At 41.9% G+C, this 22,282-nt stretch overlaps 1 protein-coding gene across 1 annotated transcript in view; it reads right to left on the bottom strand.

Annotated features, from left to right (window-relative positions):
* Positions 1–21,164, bottom strand: part of LOC129860870 (ectonucleotide pyrophosphatase/phosphodiesterase family member 7-like) — a 28,167-nt gene extending 7,003 nt beyond the window's left edge. The window contains exons 1-4 of the mRNA XM_055931735.1: positions 20,682–21,164; positions 2,634–2,779; positions 1,827–2,459; positions 1,367–1,610 (exon numbers count right to left, since the gene is read on the bottom strand). Coding sequence (XP_055787710.1) covers positions 1,367–1,610; positions 1,827–2,459; positions 2,634–2,779; positions 20,682–20,955 — 1,297 coding nt within the window. The 5' untranslated portion in view covers positions 20,956–21,164. The remainder of the gene's footprint in view (positions 1–1,366; positions 1,611–1,826; positions 2,460–2,633; positions 2,780–20,681) is intronic.
* Between the last annotated feature and the right edge of the window lie 1,118 nt (positions 21,165–22,282).

Raw genomic sequence — 22,282 nt, 5'->3', positions numbered from 1 at the left:
AGTTCTACGGTGTTTCCTCTGACACTTTGGTGCGGCTGGCTTCTGGGTTAAGCAAGCAGTGCGGCTTGGCGGGATTGTGTTTTAGAGGACACATGGCTCTCGACCTTCGCCTCTCCTAAGTCCGTACGGGAGTTGCAGCGATGGGACAAGACTAACTACCAATCGGTGAGAAAAAGGTAGGATGGAAACCTGGTTAGTGATGCAATTTCAATGTTGTTTGAGTTGCTCTGTGTATCACCAAATTAGCTTGAGATGATTTTAGTGCAACTGCTCACTGCATCCAAGTTTGTTGAGCTATCAGTCAAAGAGCTGTCAGTCAAGGTGAGCTCATGAATATAAGTTCCCCGCCCACTCAGTCTGTCTTTTCAAACTTCCTGGTAGTTAGAAGGAAAGCCATGAGAGAAACATTTTTTTTCCTTAACTTTGAGCATTTCTATCCCCCAAAAATATTATGATATGTTAGCCACTCAAAAGCCTATTTTAGATGGGAATCAGAATGTCTGTTCGGGACCTTAAATGATAACATATTCACTCAGAATCTCACTTGGTAAAGTACATAGGAATAAATTGGATGTATGCAACAAGGATGTCTCTGTCACTAACAAATTCAGTCATGTGGTAACTCAATAATTCTCATGAAAACCAAAGCACTCTGGGAAATATGCAAAAAAGCTTTACACAAAGCAATGTGTAAAGTGTCAGTACTGTCTATATGGGTCCACACTTTAGTGTTCATTTAACACTGGGGAATTTGCTGTGTAGGACACACCCACATGGCGATCATCCTGTTAGATTACGTTCTCATATCAAGGCATAAAACAAGATATGGATCTGCAACATTTACTATCAGAATATGTTATATAGTTTATCAGATACATCTGCACGGTTCAAGGTTTAGAACTAGTAAGGGAAATATTGTTATCATGGGATAGGCATTTTGGTAGATCTTACTGATGTATTCAAAACATGTTTCTCTATAAAGGCAAAGGTTCAACAACGTGAGATAAGGGTCATATAATTCCCTGGGTAAACTTGAGCAATGGAGTGTAAGAAAAAGACACCTTATGATTCTGTTCTTGGTCAAGCTAAATTCATTTCCTCAACATTTAAGCTTTTTGTTGTTGATATTGATTACTAACCTGTTAACAGTTGATGACAAATAAAAGCTCACTTTCATGTGATCAAAATATGTTTCTTTATTATGAAGCCAAAAGTACAAAAGACTAATGTAATTCCATTGGTAAACCCACTTAATGGGGAATAGGAAAAGTTTATAATTCTGTCCAAGCAGCATTCACATTTTGAATATCCTATGTTGTTCTGCACATAAATGTTCTGTCAATAAATTAGAAACTAAAAGGCTTACTCTCATAGGATCCCTGGTCCTTCTTGGGAACCAGCATCTGGCGGGTGACCTCCAGGGACCCATCGTTGACCTCCGGTTTGATGCCCAGGAGGTGGCACATCAGCGGGTACACGTTGACCGTCTCAAAGGGTCCCACAGCCAGGTTCTTCTCGAAGTCAGGCCCCGCAGCTCTGAAGAACGGCTTCATGTCCATCATCTGGTTATCATAGCCGTGCTCTCCCTTGTTGAACTGGACTGGGAAAAACTGTACAGATGATAACGAAAGAGTGCTTATAGGGTTTTAGTGCAGAGATTGCAATGGTTTTTGGTAACAGAACTTCAATGCATGCCATCAAGACAGTATGAAGAGAGTTTGTTCTGACCACATGACCTGATCAGGAAAAATTAGGCCCGTCTTCTGAGTAGCGTGTATAAAGAACAACAATATAGTACTGTTAGGACACTGTTTCGGCACACTCACGCCATTGATGACATATCCTTGATCAGCGAAGAGAATCAGGGGCAGGAGGCGAGGGTGGTTACTATAGTGAAGCCTACCAGGCATGTCCTCCTTCTTATACACATGCAGGTGAGGGTGGCCCCCTTTCAGGGCCTGGTACACCTTCTCCAGCAATCCCTCTCTGGGGAGAAGCATTCCTGTTGGTCCATAATCCACAAGTTGGAACTTGATATCCCGGAAGTCAAATCCCGGAATCTCGGACAGGATGATCTCGTTGACCAGGCCATTCCGGAGCACAGTGGTCATTCCGTGATCAGCAGTGATAATGATGTTGAGCCGATCAGAGAGGCCATGATTCCGGGTGGTATCACGGATGTATCCCACGGTCCGGTCCACTTGTTGGACCATCTCCCGGCGCTCCGGGGAATCTGGTCCATACTTGTGTCCCGTTGCATCTGGTTCACCAAAGTACAAAGACACAAAGTCTAGGTCCTCCTTGGAGAACCACTGACCAATCACCTTGTCGATATTGATCCTCCAGTCTGTCTCATTGTTGTGCTCATAGAAACGAGGTTCCACCTGGCTGACCTTCACTCTCTCACCTTTGTAGGTGGCGGCCGTGCCGGGGAAGTGGAGGGAGCCTGCCTTCAGACCCTGCATGGCAGAAAAAAGGGTGAAAATGATTCTAACTTTATTTATAACGGAGCTGTAATACATTACAATTATACAGTAGCTTCAGACCCACCAAGGGATGTGGAAGGAATTAAGAAAGGTATGAGAGAGAAGAGAGAATGAGATTATTTGTGTGTTTGTGTGTGTTGCACCCACTTGTCTCTGCGCTGTTATCCAGATGGGCAGACTCCCGTTGTCCCAGTAGGAATCCACAAACTGGGTCATGTAGTACTGTTTCTTCTCCTGGGTCGTAGTGTTGAACCAAATATTGTGGATCACTCCATGGTTCTCTATGTACCGACCTGAGGAACAGAGACAAGCAACAAGCAACAAGCAGTTCCATGGTTAGCGACCTTATAAGTGGGGCTGTGAATGCGGTGTTGATAGACCTCCATTGTCTTGTTGGCTTATAATAGGCCAATAGGACCATGGAAACTCATTCATCTCTTCTGGAGCCGGATGGGTTGCAGAATGGTGTCTGCCACAAAGTAAATTATAGCCTAATAGTAATCAGACTCTGGCGTTTGTTATACCACAATGTCTTAAAAACAGAATGTTAACTGCTTTAGCGATATTTTACACTGGGTATACCAAACATTAGGAACATCTTCCTAATATTGAGCTCCACCCCTTTTGCCCTCAGAACAGCCTACATTCGTTGGTGTATGGACTCTACAAGATGTCGAAAGCGTTCCACAGGGACGCTGGCCAATATTTCCCCCCCAAAATTTGGGCACAAATAACATTTCAGAGTATGCTGAGCGCAAATTTGAAAATGAATACAATTTTCTGCAACTTTCGGCCCTTTTTACTGTGAACACTGAGGCTACACCCTTTAAGTTACAAGTAGGCTACTGTGGCTATTTGATCATAATGTAGGCCTACCAGAGTGGCCTACCATCAAAAACAATGATGGAGAAAAATGCATCACATAACATTTTAACATGGAAATATCTGTTCTATCATTCAGCCTACAGTAGTAGCTAATGTGTGGTGTTCAACACTAAGAGACTTTTGAAAAAAAAACCTACAGGGATTGAAATTAACCTGTTTATAACCACTTGTCCTTCGGTCAAGGAGGTGACTGAAAATGTTGTGTCTGATGCAAGAAACCACTGTACAAAATAAAATTCATTGTTATTCCCATACCATTATTACAGAAAATCAGACAAATTATGTTCTGCCTATTGGCTACTTAGCTTATTCAAGGCTGTCTTAAAATAAAACAAATTCCCCTTTAATTTAGACATAAGAAAGCTCTTTACCTGACTCGCTTTTCAAAGACGGTCCACATTTTGTGCTCTTGTTTGAAGCAACCACTCCCCAATTGTTGACTAGAAATGATCTATAACTGAGCTAATAACTCACTAACTAGCAAAGAATATGAACAAATGTGCACACATGGTTACATGGAGCTCTCACTTTGATCTCAAAACAAGCGCATCTACTTGTGACAGCTCATACTGTAGCCTAAACACAGTCCAGTTCAAAGTGAATGGCACAGATCCATATATGGCAATGACTATCTGCAAATAGGCCGACTGCAGCTCCGATTGGTTATTGCGCACTGGTCTGTGTAGAGTACTGGTCTGTGTAGAATAGTAGCCTGAGTCGTGCTTGTCAATGCAATAGAATCCTATTCCAATTTAGAGTACAAACATGAATCATGCCTTTCAATGCAATAGAATCCTACTCCATTGCGCTCTGCCTACAAGAAAATCTCTTGCACAGTCAGTTTTTGCATACAAAATCTTGCATAGTTTGTTTTGTTTCGGTATATTGAAATTGGCTAATATTGCATTGATTTGATCACAATTCCAACAGTTGAGCGAAACGTTGACAGTGTTGACTAAAGGGGAAAACTGTAGAAGGTTGAGTGAATTTCAATCTCGTGCTTCTTTGCACAGGCTCATATTTCTTCTGCACAGCAGTCAGAGGGGAGCTGTGTGTCCATTCTTAGCTTACAGGGAACATTGATGCTGGCCTATGTTAACTCCAATTCGTCTGAGATACATACGGGAAAGTTGCAGTTTCTGACACAAACCGGTGCGTCTGGCACCTACTACCATACCTCGTTCAAAGGCACTGTTGTCTTGCCCATTCATCCTCAATGGCACACCTACACAATCCATGTCTCAATTGTCTCAACGTTTAAAAATCCTTCTTTAACCCGTCTCCTCCCCTTTAACTACACTGATTGAAGTGGATTTAACAGGTGACATCAATAAGGGGTCATAACTTTCACCTGGATTCACCTGGTCAGTCTATGTCATGGAAAGAGCAGGTGTTCTTAATGTTTTGTATGCTCAGTATGTTTGTGGGTAGAGACGGAAGAAAACAGTTCACAGGCACATCGCCACAAGGCCTATTTGACCCGAATAAGAAGCCATTCAGCGATTGGTTTTGCCTTAGAAAATAATTGTGTGTTTATGTTAAGGTGATTTGGGTAGACTTTGCTCTAGGCCTATCAGGCTACTGGCTTAATTGGGCTATAGACAATGCTTCCCTGTGTTTTTTTTTCAGGGCTGTCACCTGTAGTAGAACAATCCATGAGTCAAACATCTGTTAAGACTTGTTGCTAGACTATTTTAGACCAAAACATTTTTATCAGGGAGTTACTTTTGGACTTCTATGTTGAGAAAATGTTGCAGACAGTGGTTACAAGCAATTGTAAACGCCCATGTTTTAATTTACTTTTTGGGGTGATTTCAATCCAACGATTCTGTTACAAAACGTTTCTTAAAACCTGTTTGGGATAGGGGCAGCATTTTCACTTTAGGATGAAAAGCGTGCCCAGGGTAAACTGCCTCCTACTCAGTCCCAGATGCTAATATATGCATATTATTAGTAGTATTGGATAGAAAACACTCTGAAGTTTCTAAAACTGTTGGAATGATGTCTGTGAGTATAACAGAACTCATATGGCAGGCAAAAACCTGAGAAAAATCCAACCAGGAAGTGGGAAATCTGAGGTTTGTAGTTTTTGAAAGCTTGGCCTATCGAATACACAGTGTCTATGGGGTCATTATGCACTTCCTAAGGCTTCCACTAGATGTCAACCGTCTTTAGAAACTTGTTTGAGGCTTCTACTGTAAAGGAGGTGCTCATAAGTGCTCTTTGAGTGAGTGGTCTGGCAGAGTGCCACAAACTCTGACGCTCGTTCACGTGAGTGGTAGCTCTCGTTCCATGGCTTTTCTACAGACAAAGGATTTCTCCGGTTGTAACATTATTGAAGATTTATGTTAAAATCATCCTAAAGATCGATTCTATACATCGTTTCAAATGTTTCTACGGTCTGTAACGGAACTTTTGGACTTTGTCTGGACGTAGTGCTCGCGCCTCATGAAGATGGATTACTGGGCTGAACGCGCTAACAACAAGGAGGAATTTGGACATAAATTATGAACTTTATCGATCAAATCAAACATTTATTGTGGAACTGGGATTCCTGGGAGTGCATTCTGATGAAGATCATCAAAGGTAAGTGAATATTTATAATGCTATTTCTGACTAATGTTGACTCCAACATGGCGGATATTTCTTTGGCTAATTTTGTCGTCTGAGCTCTGTACTCAGATAATTGCATGGTGTGCTTTCTCCGTAAAGTATTTTTGAAATCTGACACAGCAGTTGCATTAAAGAGAAGTCTATCTTTAATTCTGTGAATAACACTTGTATCTTTTATCAATGTTTATTATGAGTATTTCTGTGAAATGATGGCTCTCTGGTGGCTCTCTGCAAAATCACAAAATCACAATCATATTTCTGCTTTTTGTGACTCCTATCTTTGGCTGGAAATATGGCTGTGTGTGTTTTTGTGACTTGGCTCTGACCTAACATAATCATATGTTGTGCTTTCGCTGTAAAGCCTTTTTGAAATCGGACACGATGGGTAGATTAACAAGAAGTTTATTGTGTGAAAGTTTCATATTTAAAAAAAATATTTTTCAATTTCCCGCGCTGCCTTTTCAGCGGAATGTTGTCGGAATGTTGTCGAGGGGTTTTGCTAGCAGAACCCCTGGCCCTAAGAAGTTTTTAAACGGAAGCAAACAGAATGAAACGTGGAGGTGACCTACCTGAATTTGTCCAATATAAACTCCCGTTTTGCTCTGTTTGTTTCCATTTGGTTCTTAAATGGTAAACAGTTTACGTAAGGAATACACCCCAGGGTTGCGAAGAAGTTGCTTGCGGGTCTCAATGGTCCACGCGCATGCTCCATGTAGAAGCGTTGTATTTCGTCCTATCGGCAAATCTTAAAATTGAAACATTGTTTCCAATTTTGATAGTAGACTTTTGATGGTAGCTAAACTGTTATGCCAACATTGTTCTCCTTATTTTCTCAAATTACAGATGAAAGACTTTTTACAAATGAATGGAAAAAAAACTGCATGTGATTTGTATTTAAGGCCTGGTGTGCCTTTGTTTTTTATTTAGAAGGTAAAAGCATCGGTGGACTATAATGTCTCTGTGCATTGTATCTGTGGTATTGAGTTTTAATTTGTTTTTCATTTAACCTGAAGTGTGAATAGTAAGGCCGAGAACTGGGTCGGAACGGTTTCCATCAAACGCTAGTACACTCTGGCTTCTTTTCAGATTGCATAAATCTTTCAGCTTTTACTAATGATTTGATTCCTGGCTTCCTACACGTGTTGAAAGTACATTTCATTGCAGAGAATTGTATGATACCAGGTGGCCTTTCCATTTGGGTAACTTAAGGTTGCAGCACTTACAGTGAGGCAAAAAAGTATTTAGTCAGCCACCAATTGTGCAAGTTCTCCCACTTAAAAAGATGAGAGAGGTCTGTAATTGTCATCATAGGTACACTTCAACTATGACAGACAAAATGAGAATTTTTTTCTCCAGAAAATCACATTATAGGATTTTTAATGAATTTATTTGCAAATTATGGTGGAAAATAAGTATTTGGTCAATAACAAAAGTTTATCTCAATACTTTGTTATATACCCTTTGTTGGCAATGACAGAGGTCAAACGTTTTCTGTAAGTCTTCACAAGGTTTTCACACACTGTTGCTGGTATTTTGGCCCATTCCTCCATGCAGATCTCCTCTAGAGCAGTGATGTTTTGGGGCTGTTGCTGGGCAACACGGACTTTCAACTCCCTCCAAAGATTTTCTATGGGGTTGAGATCTGGAGACTGGCTAGGCCACTCCAGGACCTTGAAATGCTTCTTACGAAGCCACTCCTTCGTTGCCCGGGCGGTGTGTTTGGGATCATTGTCATGCTGAAAGACCCAGCCACGTTTCATCTTCAATGCCCTTGCATAGGCTTTGTTACTTTGGTCCCAGCTCTCTGCAGTTCATTCACTAGGTCCCCCCGTGTGGTTCTGGGATTTTTGCTCACCGTTCCTGTGATCATTTTGACCCCACGGGGTGAGATCTTGCGTGGAGCCCAAGATCGAGGGAGATTATCAGTGGTCTTGTATGTCTTCCATTTACTAATAATTGCTCCCACAGTTGATTTCTTCAAACCAAGCTGCTTACCTATTGCAGATTCAGTCTTCCCAGCCTGGTGCAGGTCTACAATTTTGTTTCTGGTGTCCTTTGACAGCTCTTTGGTCTTGGCCATAGTAGAGTTTGGAGTGTGACTGTTTGAGGTTGTGGACAGGTGTCTTTTATACTGATAACAAGTTCAAAACAGGTGCCATTAATACAGGTAACGAGTGGAGGACAGAGGAGCCTCTTAAAGAAGAAGTTACAGGTCTGTGAGAGCCAGAAATCTTGCTTGTTTGTAGGTGACCAAATACTTATTTTCCACCATAATTTGCAAATAAATTCATAAAAAATCCTACAATGTGATTTTCTGCATTTCTTTCCTTATTTTGTCTATCATAGTTGAAGTGTACCTATGATGAAAATTACAGGCCTTTCTCATCTTTTTAAGTGGGAGAACTTGCACAATTGGTGGCTGACTAAATACTTTTTTGCCCCACTGTATGTTGTGAGGAAAATAGAATGAGTGGTCAAAGAGTTTTTGTGTTTGTTAAAAGCAGAGACAACTTCATGCAATGTGGTTTGAAAATGTGTGGTAGATGGCGATTATATCTAATTGTAGGCTATTCATAAAGTTAGCTTTTGCGTGCGGCACTGGAAACAGGATACACTCTTTGCAAGCAATACGGGACAGCATGTCAATATGTGTTGTTCTGTGATTAGGGTGAAGTTGGTTATGTAAATTAGCGGTGTTTGTGTAATAGTATGTATCCTACCGGTATGTGTACATTGTACATGTGTGCAGCAATAGCCAGGATTGGGTAGGTTACTTTCTAAATGTTATCCGTTAGATACTAGTTACCTGTCCAAAATTGTAATCAGTAATGTAACTTTTGGATTATTCATGTTTTTTTTATTTTACCTTTATTTAACTAGGCAAGTCACTTAAGAACAAATTCTTATTAACAATGACGGCCTATCAGAAGGCAAACGCCTCCTGCGGGGACGGGGGCTAGGATTAAAAATAAAATAAAAATATAGCTCCTAGAGTGTGCGGCTCTCCTTTATTTTTAAACAATCATTATTGGGCACAGACAACAGCACAAAGGGCAAGAAGGTAGAGACAACAATACATCAGTCGAAGCAGCTAAAACTGTCAGTAAGAGTGTCCATGATTGAGTCTTTGAATGAAGAGATGGAGATAAAACGGTCCAGTTTGGGTGTTTTTTGTAGCTCGTTCCAGTCGCTAGTTGCAGCGAACTGAAAAGAGGAGCGGCCCAGGGATGGTGTGCTATGGGGATCTTTAACAGAATGTGACTGTTAAAGAATGAGTGTTGTATGTGGAGGATGAGGGCTGCAGTAGGTATGTCAGATAGGGGGGAATGAGTACTAAAAGGGTTTTATAAATAAGCATCAACCTCTCGAGAGCACCCTTACCTGCCTTTCTATAAATGACTTCTCCGTAATCTAGCATGGGTAGTGTCGTGTATTTGGCATCATTAAAGGGGAAGACTGTTATTTTATCAAATCAATTCTCTGTAATTATTATTACGTGATTAAACTAATTATGCACATTTAATTAACTAGGAAGTCGGGGCAACCACGATGCCCTCAATCTCAAACAAAATATCAAGGAAACCACCAGGTACAACCCAAAATCCGTAAACATGGGCACCCTCAAAGATATTATCCTGACCAACTTGCACTCCAAATACATCTCTGCTGTTTTCAATCAGGATCTCAGCGATCACTGCCTCATTGCCTGCATCCGCTATGGGTCCGCGGTCAAACGACCACCACTCATCACTGTCAAACGCTCCCTAAAACACTTCTGCGAGCAGGCCTTTCTAATCGACCTGGCCCGGGTATCCTGGAAGGATATTGACCTCATCCCGTCAGTAGAGGATGCCTGGTCGTTCTTTAAAAGTAATTTCCTCACCATCTTAAATAAGCATGCCCCTTTCAAAAGATGTAGAACTAAGAACAGATATAGCCCTTGGTTCACTCCAGACCTGACTGCCCTTGACCAGCACAAAAACATCCTGTGGCGGACTGCAATAGCATCGAATAGTCCCCGCGATAAGCAACTGTTCAGGGAAGTCAGGAACCAATACACGCAGTCCATCAGGAAAGCAAGGCTAGCTTTCTCAAACAGAAATTTGCATCCTGTAGCTCTAACTCCAAAACGTTTTGGGACACTGTAAAGTCCATGGAGAACAAGAGCACCTCCTCCCAGCTGCCCACTGCACTGAGGCTAGGTAACACGGTCACCATCGATAAATCCATGATAATCGAACATTTCAATAAGCATTTCTCTACGGCTGGCCATGCTTTCCTCCTGGCTACCCCAACCCCGGCCAACAGCTCCGCACCCCACGCAGCTACTTGCCCGAGCCTCCCCAGCTTCTCCTTCACTCAAATCCAGATAGCAGATGTTCTGAAAGAGCTGCAAAACCTGGACCCGTACAAATCAGCTGGGCTAAACAATCTGGACCCTCTCTTTCTAGAATTATCCGCCGCAATTGTTGCAACCCCTATAACTAGCCTGTTCAACCTCTCTTTCGTATCATCCAAGATCCCTAAAGGTTGGAAAGCTGCCGCAGACATCCCCCTCTTCAACGGGGGTGACACTCTAGACCCAAACTGTTATAGACCTATATCCATCCTGCCCTACCTCTCTAAAGTCTTCGAAAGCCAAGTCAATAATCACTGACCATTTCGAATCCCACTGTACCTTCTCCGCTGTGCAATCCGGTTTCCGATCTGGTCATGGGTGCACCTCAGCCACGCTCAAGGTACTAAACGATATCATAACCGCCATCGATAAAAGACAGTACTGTGCAGCCGTTTTCATCGACCCGGCCAAGGCTTTCGACTCTGTCAATCACCATGTTCTTATCGGCAGACTCAATAGCCTTTGTTTCTCAAGTGACTGCCTTGCCTGGTTCACCAACTACTTCGCAGACAGAGTTCAGTGTGTCAAATCGGAGGGCCTGTTGTCCGGACCTCTGGCAGTCTCTATGGGGGTACCACAGGGTTCAATTCTGGGGCCGACTCTTTTCTCTGTATAGATCAACGATTTCGCTCTTGCTGCAGGTGATTCCCTGATCCACCTCTACGCAGACGACACCATTCTGTATACATCTGGCCCTTCTTTGGAGACTGTGTTAACAAACCTCCAAACGAGCTTCAATGCCATACAACACTCCTTCCATGGCCTCCAACTGCTCTTAAACTCTAGTAAAACCAAATGCATGCTTTTCAACCGTTTGCTGCCCGCACCCGCCCGACCAGCATCACTACTCTGGACGGTTCTGACCAAGAATATGTGGACAACAACAAATACCTAGTTGTCTGGCTAGACTGTAAACTCACCTTCCAACCTCAAATCAAACATCTCCAATCCAAAATTAAATCTAGAATTGGCTTTCTATTTTGCAACAAAGCCTCCTTCACTCACCCTAGTAAAACTGACTATCCTACCGATCCTCGACTTCAGCGATGTCATCTACAAAATAGCTTCCAATACTCTACTCAGCAAACTGGATGCAGTCTATCACAGTTCCATCCGTTTTGTCATCAAACCCACTTATACCACCCACCACTGCGACCTGTATGCTCTAATCGGCTGGCCATCCCTACATATTCGTCGCCAGACCCACTGGCTCCAGGTCATCTATAAGTCTATGCTAGGTAAAGCTCCGCCTTATCTCAGCTCCCTGGTCACGATAACAACACCCACCCGTAGCACGCGCTCCAGCAGGTATATCTCACTGGTCATCCACAAAGCCAGGATGTCCTTTGGCCGCCTTTCCTTCCAGTTCTCTGCTGCCAGTGACAGGAACGAATTGCAAAAATCGCTGAAGCTGGAGACTTACATTTCCCTTACTAACTTTAAACATCAGCTATCTGAGCAGCTAACCGATCGCTGCAGCTGTACATAGTCCATCTGTAAATAGCCCACCCAACCTACCTACCTCATCCCCATATTGTTTTTATTTACTTTTCTTCTCTTTTGCACACCAGTTTCACTACTTGCACATCATCATCTGCTCATCTATCACTCCAGTGTTAATCTGCTAAATTGTAATTACTTCGCTACTATGGCCTGTTTATTGGCTTACCTTCTCACGCCATTTACACACACTGTATATAGACTTTATTTTTTTCTATTGTGTTATCGACTGTACGCTTTTTTATTCCATGTGTAACTCTGTGTTGTTGTTTGTCGCACTGCTTTGCTTTATCTTGGCCAGGTCGCAGTTCTAAATGAGAACTTGTTCTCAACTGGCCTACCTGGTTAAATAAAGGTGAAATAAAAAAAAATAAAAGGGCAGAACATGAGACGGGAGTAGAAATTAACGTTGGCATTGTTTAATGCGTTTCACTGGAAGAAAATTCCAAGCATTTCAACGTAGGTAAGCATGGGGGGTTACAGGTGCCCTAAAGGGACTAAACTAGAATATCAATACACAACATATTGCTCCCCCTTTACTTTTGATGACTCATTAGGAAAAAGTAAATATTCACTGTTTTGCCTATTGTTTTCATTTTAACAGTTCTCTTAAAACTTCTTCTTAATAGGGGGTGTAGTAGTAGTGAGTAGTAGTAGTGTAGTGAATGGATACAGGCTGGTAAAAACAGGAAACTAAGACATTATAAAGGCTTAGGGAAGCTTAATTAAAGTACATTGTCTATTGTCTAGGACAGGAAAATAAAGCAAGGCCATAAGTGCATAGAAAAGCTGGAGATTCCAAGGTCAGAGGGACATACAAAAGAGGGGGCCAGCCAAATGACCAACATATGGACTATAGGCATAATACATATTTATATTAGGACACTGACAAGGTCCTGGCACCATTGTAATCTAATCAAGAGCGGAATTTTTTGGCGTATTGTGGCTACGTATTCACAATGTAAAACCAGGATTTGTACCTCTAAATATGCACATTTTCGAACAAAACATAAATGTATTGTATAACATGATGCTATAAGACTGTCATCTGATGAAGTTGTCCAAAGGTTAGTGATTAATTTTATCTCTATTTCTGGGTTTTGTGAAAGCTATTTTGGCGGTGAATAAATGGCGTTGTGTGTTTGGCTATTGTGGTGAGCTAATAGAAATATATATTGTGTTTTCGCTGTAAAACACTTAAAAAATCGGAAATATTGGCTGGAATCACAAGATGTTTATCTTTCATTTGATGTACACCATGTATTTTTCATAAATGTTTGATGATGAGTATTTGGGTATTTCACTTTGCTCTCTGTAATTATTCTGGCTGCTTTGGTGCTATTTGTGATGGTGGCTTCAATGTAAAACTATGATTTATACCTCAAATATGCACATTTTCGAACAAAACATAAATGTATTGTATAACATGATGTTATAAGACTGTCATCTGATGAAGTTGTTCAAGGTTAGTGATTCATTTTATCTCTATTTGTGGGTTTTGTGAAAGCTACCTATGCGGTGGAAACATGGTGAAAACATGGCGTTGTGTGTTTGGCTATTGTGGTGAGCTAATATAAATATATATTGTGTTTTCGCTGTAAAACATTTTAAAAATCGGAAATGATGGCTGGATTCACAAGATGTTTATCTTTCATTTGCTGTATTGGACTTGTGATTTCATGAAATTATATTATATGATATCCCTGTCCCGTTAGGTTAGGCTATGCTAGTCAGCTTTTTTGATGAGGAGGATCCCGGATCCGGGAGGGAGACTCGTTAGAGGTTTTAATATAAATGAACTGTTCAGAATAACCTTTTCTAAACTAGGGAAAGAGGGTTCCCAGACTTAACCCTGGGGTGTATTCTGCCCCAATGTCAGAGGTTAGTCTGAACTAAATAGTCAACCTGTCAGGGGGTTGTCTTTCTCTTGCAGGGTAATGACGACGTACAGGTGAGTCTACAGCCACATTGTCTCTGAGTCTGAGTAGTGATGGTGTATGCCCAGACTGGGGTGCAACAGTACCCTGAGTATGCACTCTGGCTGGTTCAGGTGAGTCTGGAGCACTTTCCACATTTGTAGGTTGCTGCAGTGGATGTTCAGGTGATGGTTCATAGTCATGGTAGGGCTCCAGTAGCTGATCTTGGTTTGTCACTTGACAGGAGTCATCTCTGAGGTTGGTTCCTGGCAACAGTTGATCCACATGTCTCCTCCAGATGATGTGTTCCAGTGTGTGAACTATGTAGGACACAGGCCCTGTTTGTGCAACCACTGTGGCTGGTATCCACTTTGGACCTTTGCAGTAGTTCCGAGCAAGAACTCTCTCTCCAGCTATGAAGCTTCTGTCTTTTGCTTTACTCTATCTCTCCACCTGTTCTCTCTGTTGTGTCTGTACAACCTGTTTAGTCTTTGGAGGTCTCAGGAGGTCGAGTCACGTGCGAAGCTGTCTTTTCATCATGGCTGACGCGGGTGCCACTTTGGTTGTAGCGTGGGGAGTGTTTCTGTAGGTTAACAGGAATGTGTTTAGATGCCTATTGAGGGAGCCGTTCCCTTGTGATGATTTTAAAGCTTGCTTCATCGTTTGGACAAACATTTCAGCGAGGCCGTTCATTGCAGGGTGAATCGGTGCTGACTTGATTGATTCAGTGCCCTGAATGGAGTTCTTCAAGCACCTGTCTTCTCAGTGGTGGCGGTATGATGACTCGAAAACCCCATAGCAAGCATCCAAACTAAACTGTGAGCTTGTTTCTCCTCACTAGGTAAGGTTGTAGGCTGTCCGACAGCTTCTTTTCCATGAGTGAGAATGTCCACGACCTCAGACATCACTGGATCAGTGTGGGTGAACTTTTTAACTTGGACAGATGTAACTGGGGCATTCGTCACTTCCTTGAAGTAGAAGATTTCAGCCTGGGAGTGCTCAGTGTGTGTAACAGGTATGGAAAGCCTTGAGAGGCTGTCTGCATTGCAGTGCTGTTCAGACCTTCTGTACTTGATATCGTACTGGGGAGCAGATAACAATAATGCCGATCGCTGCATGCGGCTGGCTGCAAGCGACGGAATGCCGCTGTGGGGACTAAAGATGGAGGTAAGGGGTCTATGGTCCGCCAGCAGTGTGAATCGTCGGCCAAACAGAAACTGATGAAATGTCTTAACTACAAACACAATGGCGAGTGCTTCACGCTCTATCTGTGCATAATTGCTCTCGGCTTTACTTAAGGTCCATGTTGCAAAAGCAATTGGCCTGTCTTCACCCGATGGCATGATTTGTGAGACAACCGCACCAACGCCATAAGGTGATGCATCACATGCCAACTGTAATGGAAAGTTGTGGTTGAAGTGTGTTAGGGCCTCTGACTGAGCTGTTATCACTTGAAGGCCTCCTCACATCTGTCTGTCCACTTCCACTGTTTGGTTTTGTTCAAAAGTTAATGCAGTGGCTTTAACATGTTAGCTAGGTTTGCCACAAACTTTGTGTAGTATGCCAGTAGTCCTTCGATGGCACCTTGTGGAGCCATAAACTGTCGATGATGTGGCCCAGGTACTCAACAAAGGGCCGGAAAAACTCGCATTTGTCCTTCCGGACCCTCAGACCGTATTCTTCCAATCTCTGTAGTGTAGCGTTCAGGTTTCTCATGTACTCCTACCTGTCTTTGCCGGTGATGAGTAGATCATCGAGGTAAAATTGGACCCCAGTAAGCCCGCTTAGTATCTGGTCCATAGCTCTCTGAAACATGGCCAGAGCTGAGGTGATTCCTAAAGGAAGCCTCCGGTACCTGTACAGTCCTTTGTGAGTCACCATGATCAACAGTTCTTGTGACTCTTGGTCCACATGCATCTGTAGATAGACTTCTGTCAGGCCTATCCTACTGAATTTTTGTCCTCCAGCTAAACCAGAAAAGAGGTTGTCAATGTCGGGTAGTGGATATTTTTCAGCAGCCAAGACTGGGTTATTGGTGACTTTGAAATCACCATAGAGTCTAAGTGATCCATCTTTTTTTATGACTGGAACAGCGGGTGTAGCCCATTCACTAACATTCACTGGATCCAATACTCCACTCTCGACTAGTCAGTTTAGCTCAATTTCAACTTTTGGTTTTATGGCGTATGGGACAGGTCTAGCTTTGAAGCATTTTGGCTTGCTGTCTGGTTTCAGGGTCAGTTTAACTGTTATGTCCTTCACACTGCCAAGTTCTCCTTTGAACACATCCGTGTGTTTCCTCAATATTCCTTTTAGGTTTGTGTCCTCTTTTGCAATCATGTGAATTTCCTGCCAGTTTAGTTTGATATTTTCCAGCCATGTGTGTCCTAGCAATGCTCGATGGTTGCCTTTCACAATGTAGAGTGATAGCTTTACCTTCTGTTTGTTGAGCTCCACTGTAACAATCACGCTTCCTCTCACTGGAACAATCTCACCGGTGTATGTTTTCAGCGTCATCTTTGTGGGCTGTAGTGTGAGGTGATGTAGTTTATCCTTGTATATAGCCTCAGACAGCGAAGATATGGCTGCTCCAGTGTCCACTTGCATCCGTACAGCGTTTCCATCCAATATCCGTGTTTATTGTCTGAAATGGACAAAACATACCCCTTCAGACAGGGTATCACTTTGTTCATCCTCTGTGTGCTCCATTTTATGCACTTTCTTTTGTACTCCCTGAAGTCGCTTTTCCTTTGTTCAGTACTTTTGTTTGATTGTCTCTTTTTGTTTTTACATGCACGTTCGATTTGACCCTTTTTCCCACAACTTCTGCAGTCTAAGTCTTTGCACCAACACTCTTCTGCTTGGTGACCTGGTTTCCCAAAGCGATAGCATGCCTTGTTTTTTAACTCGGTAGACACCGTGTGCACTTGGGTCGATGCACTTCGCTGTTGTGCGTCTCTGCAATGTTAAGTTACTCTCAGTCAAAAGGCGTTTCTGAATTGCCTCGCTGCTCATGCCACACACTAACCTATCACGTATAGTGTCACTTATTGTTCGCCCAAATTCACAGTGTTCAGACAACTGTTTCAATAAAGCCACATACTGAGAGATTGATTCCCCCTCCTCTTGATTTCTCTTATGAAACCTGAATCTCTCTGCAATTATCAGTGGTTTGGAGAATAATGTCCTTTTAAGGTAGCCACAATTTCATCATATGATTTATCACCAGGTTAATCAGGTGTTACTAGGCTGCGCAGTAGATTGATGTTTTTCCTCCCATAACAGTCAAAAATGTTGGCACAACGACTTCTGCTTTAACCTGTCTAGGATGAGGGTGCCGCTAGCGGCACTCCCCCCCCACCCCCACTGAAAAGGCAGAGCCGCGAAATTCAAAAAAAATAATTTTTTAAAATATTTAACTTTCACACATTAAAGTCCAATACAGCTAATGAAAGACACAGATCTTGTGAATCCAGCCAACATGTCCGATTTTTAAAATGTTTTACAGGGAAGACACAATATGTAAAGATGTAAATCTATTAGCTAAAAACACATTAGCATAATCAACCATCTTTTATTTGTCCACCAACAACAGTAGCTATCACTAATTCGGCTAAACTAAGATATTTATAGCCCCTAACCAAGAAAAAAACTCATCAGATGACAGTCTGATAACATATTTATGGTATGGGATAGGTTTTGTTAGAAAAATGTGCATATTTCAGGTAGATGGCATAGGTTACAATTGCACCCACCGTCACAAATGGACTAGAATAACTACATAGAGCAACGTGTTTACCTACTTACTAATCATCAAACATTTCGTGAAAATACACAGCATACACTAATCGAAAGACACAGATCCTGTGAATACAGACAATATTTCAGATTTTCTAAGTGTCTTACAGCGAAAACACAATAAATCGTTATATTAGCATAGCACATGTGCAAACATTACCCCAGCATTAATTCTAGCCAAAGTGAGCGATAACGTAAACATCGCCAAAATATATTATTTTTTCACTAACCTTCTCAGAATTCTTCAGATGACACCCCTGTAACATCACATTACAACATGCATATACAGTTTGTTCGAAAATGTGCATATTTAGCCACCAAAATCATGGTTACACAATGACAAAAGTAGCCCTGCTGGTGAGAAAATGTTGGTGCGCCATATTAGACAGTGATCTACTCTTATACATAAATACTCATAAACGTGACTAAAAAATATAGGGTGGACAGCGATTGATAGACAATTTAATTCTTAATACAATCGCGGATTTACATTTTTTAAATTATCCTTACTTTTCAATACAGTTTGCGCCAAGCGAAGCTACGTCAAAAAACATAGCGTCCTAAGCCACTAACATTTTTCGACAGAAACACGATTTATCATAATAAAAATGTCCTACTTTGAGCTGTTCTTCCATCAGTATCTTGGGCAAAGGATCCTTTCTTGGGTCTAATCGTCTTTTGGTGGAAAGCTGTCCTCTTGCCATGTGGAAATGCCAACTGCGTTCGGGATGAACTGGAAGCGTGCCCAGTGATTCACAGCGTTTCAGAAATAAATGTCCCAAAATCGCACTAAACGGATATAAATTGCTATAAAACGCTTTAAATTAACTACCTTATGATGTTTTTAACTCCTATAACGAGTCTTAACATGACCGGAGAAAGATTACTCCCAACACTAATGCTTGGAACAGGTGCGGGTCGGTGTCCTCCACGCGCATGACGCACCAAGAAAAGAGTTGCTAGCTACAGGGTTTTTTAATTTATAGTGCCTGTGAACGCGCAATCGACCCCATTCAAATCGTCATCACGTAAAGGCATCCAGGGGAAGACGTAAGCAGTGTCCGTATACTCATAGCAATAACAGTGGCCTTTTAACTGACTCCAGATCAGAGGCCAACATTTCTGAAATCTGACTCCATGTCAGGGAAATTGCTGTAGAATGGGTTCTGTTCCACTTAGAGACAAAATTTCAACTCCTATAGAAACTATAGACTGTTTTCTATCCAATAATAATAATAATATGCATATTGTACGATCAAGAATTTTGTGGGAAGCCGTTTCAAAAATTACACGATTAGCATAAATAGTGACAACAGCGCCCCCAGCCTCAACAGGTTAATTCCATTTGCCAACACAAAGTACTCAAAACGTTCTGTGCAAGAACTCCATTGTTCCACAGATTCATCAAATGTTCCTATATTTCCAACCAATGCAGACATTTTCGGTTTATTTTTCTTATTTTTCTTTCTTACACTTTTCAGACGGTCCCTTACTCCCAGACCCTTTTTTTAGTATTTTAACTCACGATGACTTCACTTTCTCCCCCAGCGAAACTCTTCATATCCCTCACATCAAAAGCTAGCTAGCTTCACTTGACTGGCTGGCTCCACGTTTTGTTTGCGTCTTTCTACAGCGGAAGAAATTACGAATTTAACTCAGACTTTCTGCCGAAAGGGGGGCCAGCAGCATACCACCCTGCATACCACTGCTGGCTTGCTTCTGAAGCTAAGCAGGGTTGGTCCTGGTCAGTCTCTGGATGGGAGACCAGATGCTGCTGGAAGTGGTGATGGAGGGCCAGTTGGAGGCACTCTTTCCTCTGGTCTAAAAAAAATATATATACATATCCCAATGCCCCAGGGCAGTGATTGGGGACACTGCCCTGTGTAGGGTGCCGTCTTTCGGATGGGACGTTAAACGGGTGTCCTGACTCTCTGAGGTCATTAAAGATCCCATGGCACTTATCGTAAGAGTAGAGGTGTTAACCCCGGTGTCCTGGCTAAATTCCCAATCTGGCCCTCAAACCATCATGGTCACCTAATAATCCCCAGTTTACAATTGGCTCATTCATCCCCCTCCTCTCCCCTGTAACTATTCCCCAGGTCGTTGCTGCAAATGAGAACGTGTTCTCAGTCAACTTACCTGTTAAAATAACGGTAAAAAAAATAAAAAAAATAAAAATAAATAATGAGCACAAATGTGAGAATGTTTCTTCCTCGTCGCCAGTTTGGTTGTATAGCACACTGAATTACTTTTACAACTAAAATAAGGACAGGACATGAGACGGGAGTAGAAATTAACGTCGGCATTGTTTAATGCGTTTCACATGAAGAACATTCCAAGCATTTCAACATAGGTAAGCAAGAGGGGTTACAGGTGCCCTAAAGGGACACTACTACATATAATGATATGATAAAATTATCTCTTTACATCTTTATAATTTTGAAGTCCAAAAAATGATGAGTGGGAACTACAGATATCCCCTTTAACTCTATCAAAAGTGTGCAAGTTTGAGCATGTGTCCCATTAGGCCTATGGATTTTTTTTATCAGCATGAATTAAATTGAGCAATAAAAGCCAGATTTTTTTTCCATAGGCTGGGAACCGTACTATGCAGCTGTTGCAAGAGCGCATTTTTTACTTGCTGTCCATTGGTTTCAAAAACAATGATTGATAGGCAGCTTAAACTTCTTGATTTGAACGATTATTGGGTTCAAATACACATTTAGATTTCTGAACAGCCATCCACAACAACCACAATCCGTATGGCACAAATAGCTAAATGAGAGAGCAGCAGTGTGACTCACGTCAATGCGCTATGTATAAACAATAAGTGATACCCGTATCGCTGTAAACTACACCATTGCTTTCATCCTTACCTGCAAGCGTTTATTGAAAGTGGATAATATTTGGATGACGACAGCAGTCACATTTAAAAGTAATCCTTGATGTAATCATCTCGTTAACAAATATATATTTGTTATCTGATTACAATATTTTTGCTGGTAATGTAACGGATTACAGTTATCGTTTTTTTGTAATCCCTTACATGTAATTCGTTACTCCCCAACCCTGGTAATAGTTTACCTGTGAGCAGGGTGAAGTGTGTGGGGCTGGTGATGGTGAGGTAGGGGGGTGTGACGTAGGCAGCCCTGACGCCGTCCCGGCCCATCGTGTCCAAGTGAGGGGTGTCCACATCCCTGTCATAGTCCCAGCGGAACCCATCGAATGAGATGAGCAGCAGCTTGTTGTTTCTGGAGCTCCTGTGGGGAGAATCCACTCCAGGGAGGGAGCCTTGGTGTGGGGCAGCCAGAGAGGGAGAGAGGGCCAGTAGGCTGAGGAGAACTAGCCTTAGCAGCATGCCTTGTGCTTCACGGTCACCTCAGGATCACAGTCAATGGTGATATGTCCCACAATAACCCACTATGTCCAAAACACTTTGTAGTCGCACCAGAGTCCAAGCAAAACTCCCAACTCTAAGCCGTCTGACTAACCTCTAGCTCACTACTCTGAGCACCAGCACTACTGACTGACAGACTCTGTCCTGTAGCTTCCTACACTTCAACTGACTATGTGCAATCACACTCTGATACACTTCATATCTACCGAGATAAAGAGCAAACACACTCACTGCATGCTGCAAGAGATAAGATATTATTTTATCTCTCACCCTATCGCTATCAGAGCATAAATCCACCTTTTGAGGTTTATTATACAGGCCCTGTTCTACTACCTCCTGTCTTATTTTCTCATCACCACTATTACAGTTATATGGTTCATCTAAACTGATCTGAGGTTGTGTGTGTGTGCTTATTTTTTTTGAATAGTTGTGTTTTAGTTTAGTCATTATAGCCTTCTCTTATGTATGAATTATTTTTATGACCAAAAGTAGGATACCCTTTTTTCTAATAACCTCTATTACCCACCAGGTGGGGACAGTACTTCATTGATGATACATGGGATGCTGTTGAACTCTGCAGTCTGTCAGCTGGAACTGGAACTCACTGCTGGAGTTTCTGGGGTGCATTTAGTAGTTGCAGACCGCAGCAAAACATTTCCCATGGAAGCCTTTAACTCCAAATGGAAAACATTTTGCAACGAAAACTAGAGTTTTTATTGGACCAATTCAGCTAGGTTTCTCCCTGTTTTGTTATGTTTGCTTCCATTTGTTTATGTTTGGTTCCTAGTGAATACACCCCAGGTAATCCCCACCTCCTCCCAGATATCCTCAACTCCTTTTATCCCTCTATTCTATATCTCCCCCTCTCTCTTCCTCTCATTCCCTCTCTTTCTGGTCATGTTTATTATACAGGCCCTGTTCTACTACCTCCTGTCTTATTTTCTCATCACCACTATTACAGTTATATGGTTCATCTAAATTGATCTGAGGTTGTGTGTGTCAAATGTATGACATTATCATATATTACTACATAGAAATGTAATGTGTGTATGACATTTTATGCAATGGAATGTAATGTATGTACCCCTGGAGAGAGAAAGAAAATAAGTTAAGTATGATTTCAATGATAATTTTATGACTTAAATCGGTTATAACCGGCGTATAAGTGGAAACCATTATGAGATAAAGTTAATTTCAGGATTTAAAAGTTGAGTTTGACATTTATGGGTTTGCTGTGTCAACTGTGTATTCAATGGCCTTTTTATGAAGTTTGTGTGTGTGTGTACGT

The sequence above is a fragment of the Salvelinus fontinalis genome, chromosome 1 (genome assembly GCF_029448725.1).
Source record: "Salvelinus fontinalis isolate EN_2023a chromosome 1, ASM2944872v1, whole genome shotgun sequence".
In the NCBI taxonomy this organism is placed as follows: domain Eukaryota; kingdom Metazoa; phylum Chordata; class Actinopteri; order Salmoniformes; family Salmonidae; genus Salvelinus; species Salvelinus fontinalis.
This window is presented reverse-complemented; position numbering and strand designations above follow the sequence as displayed.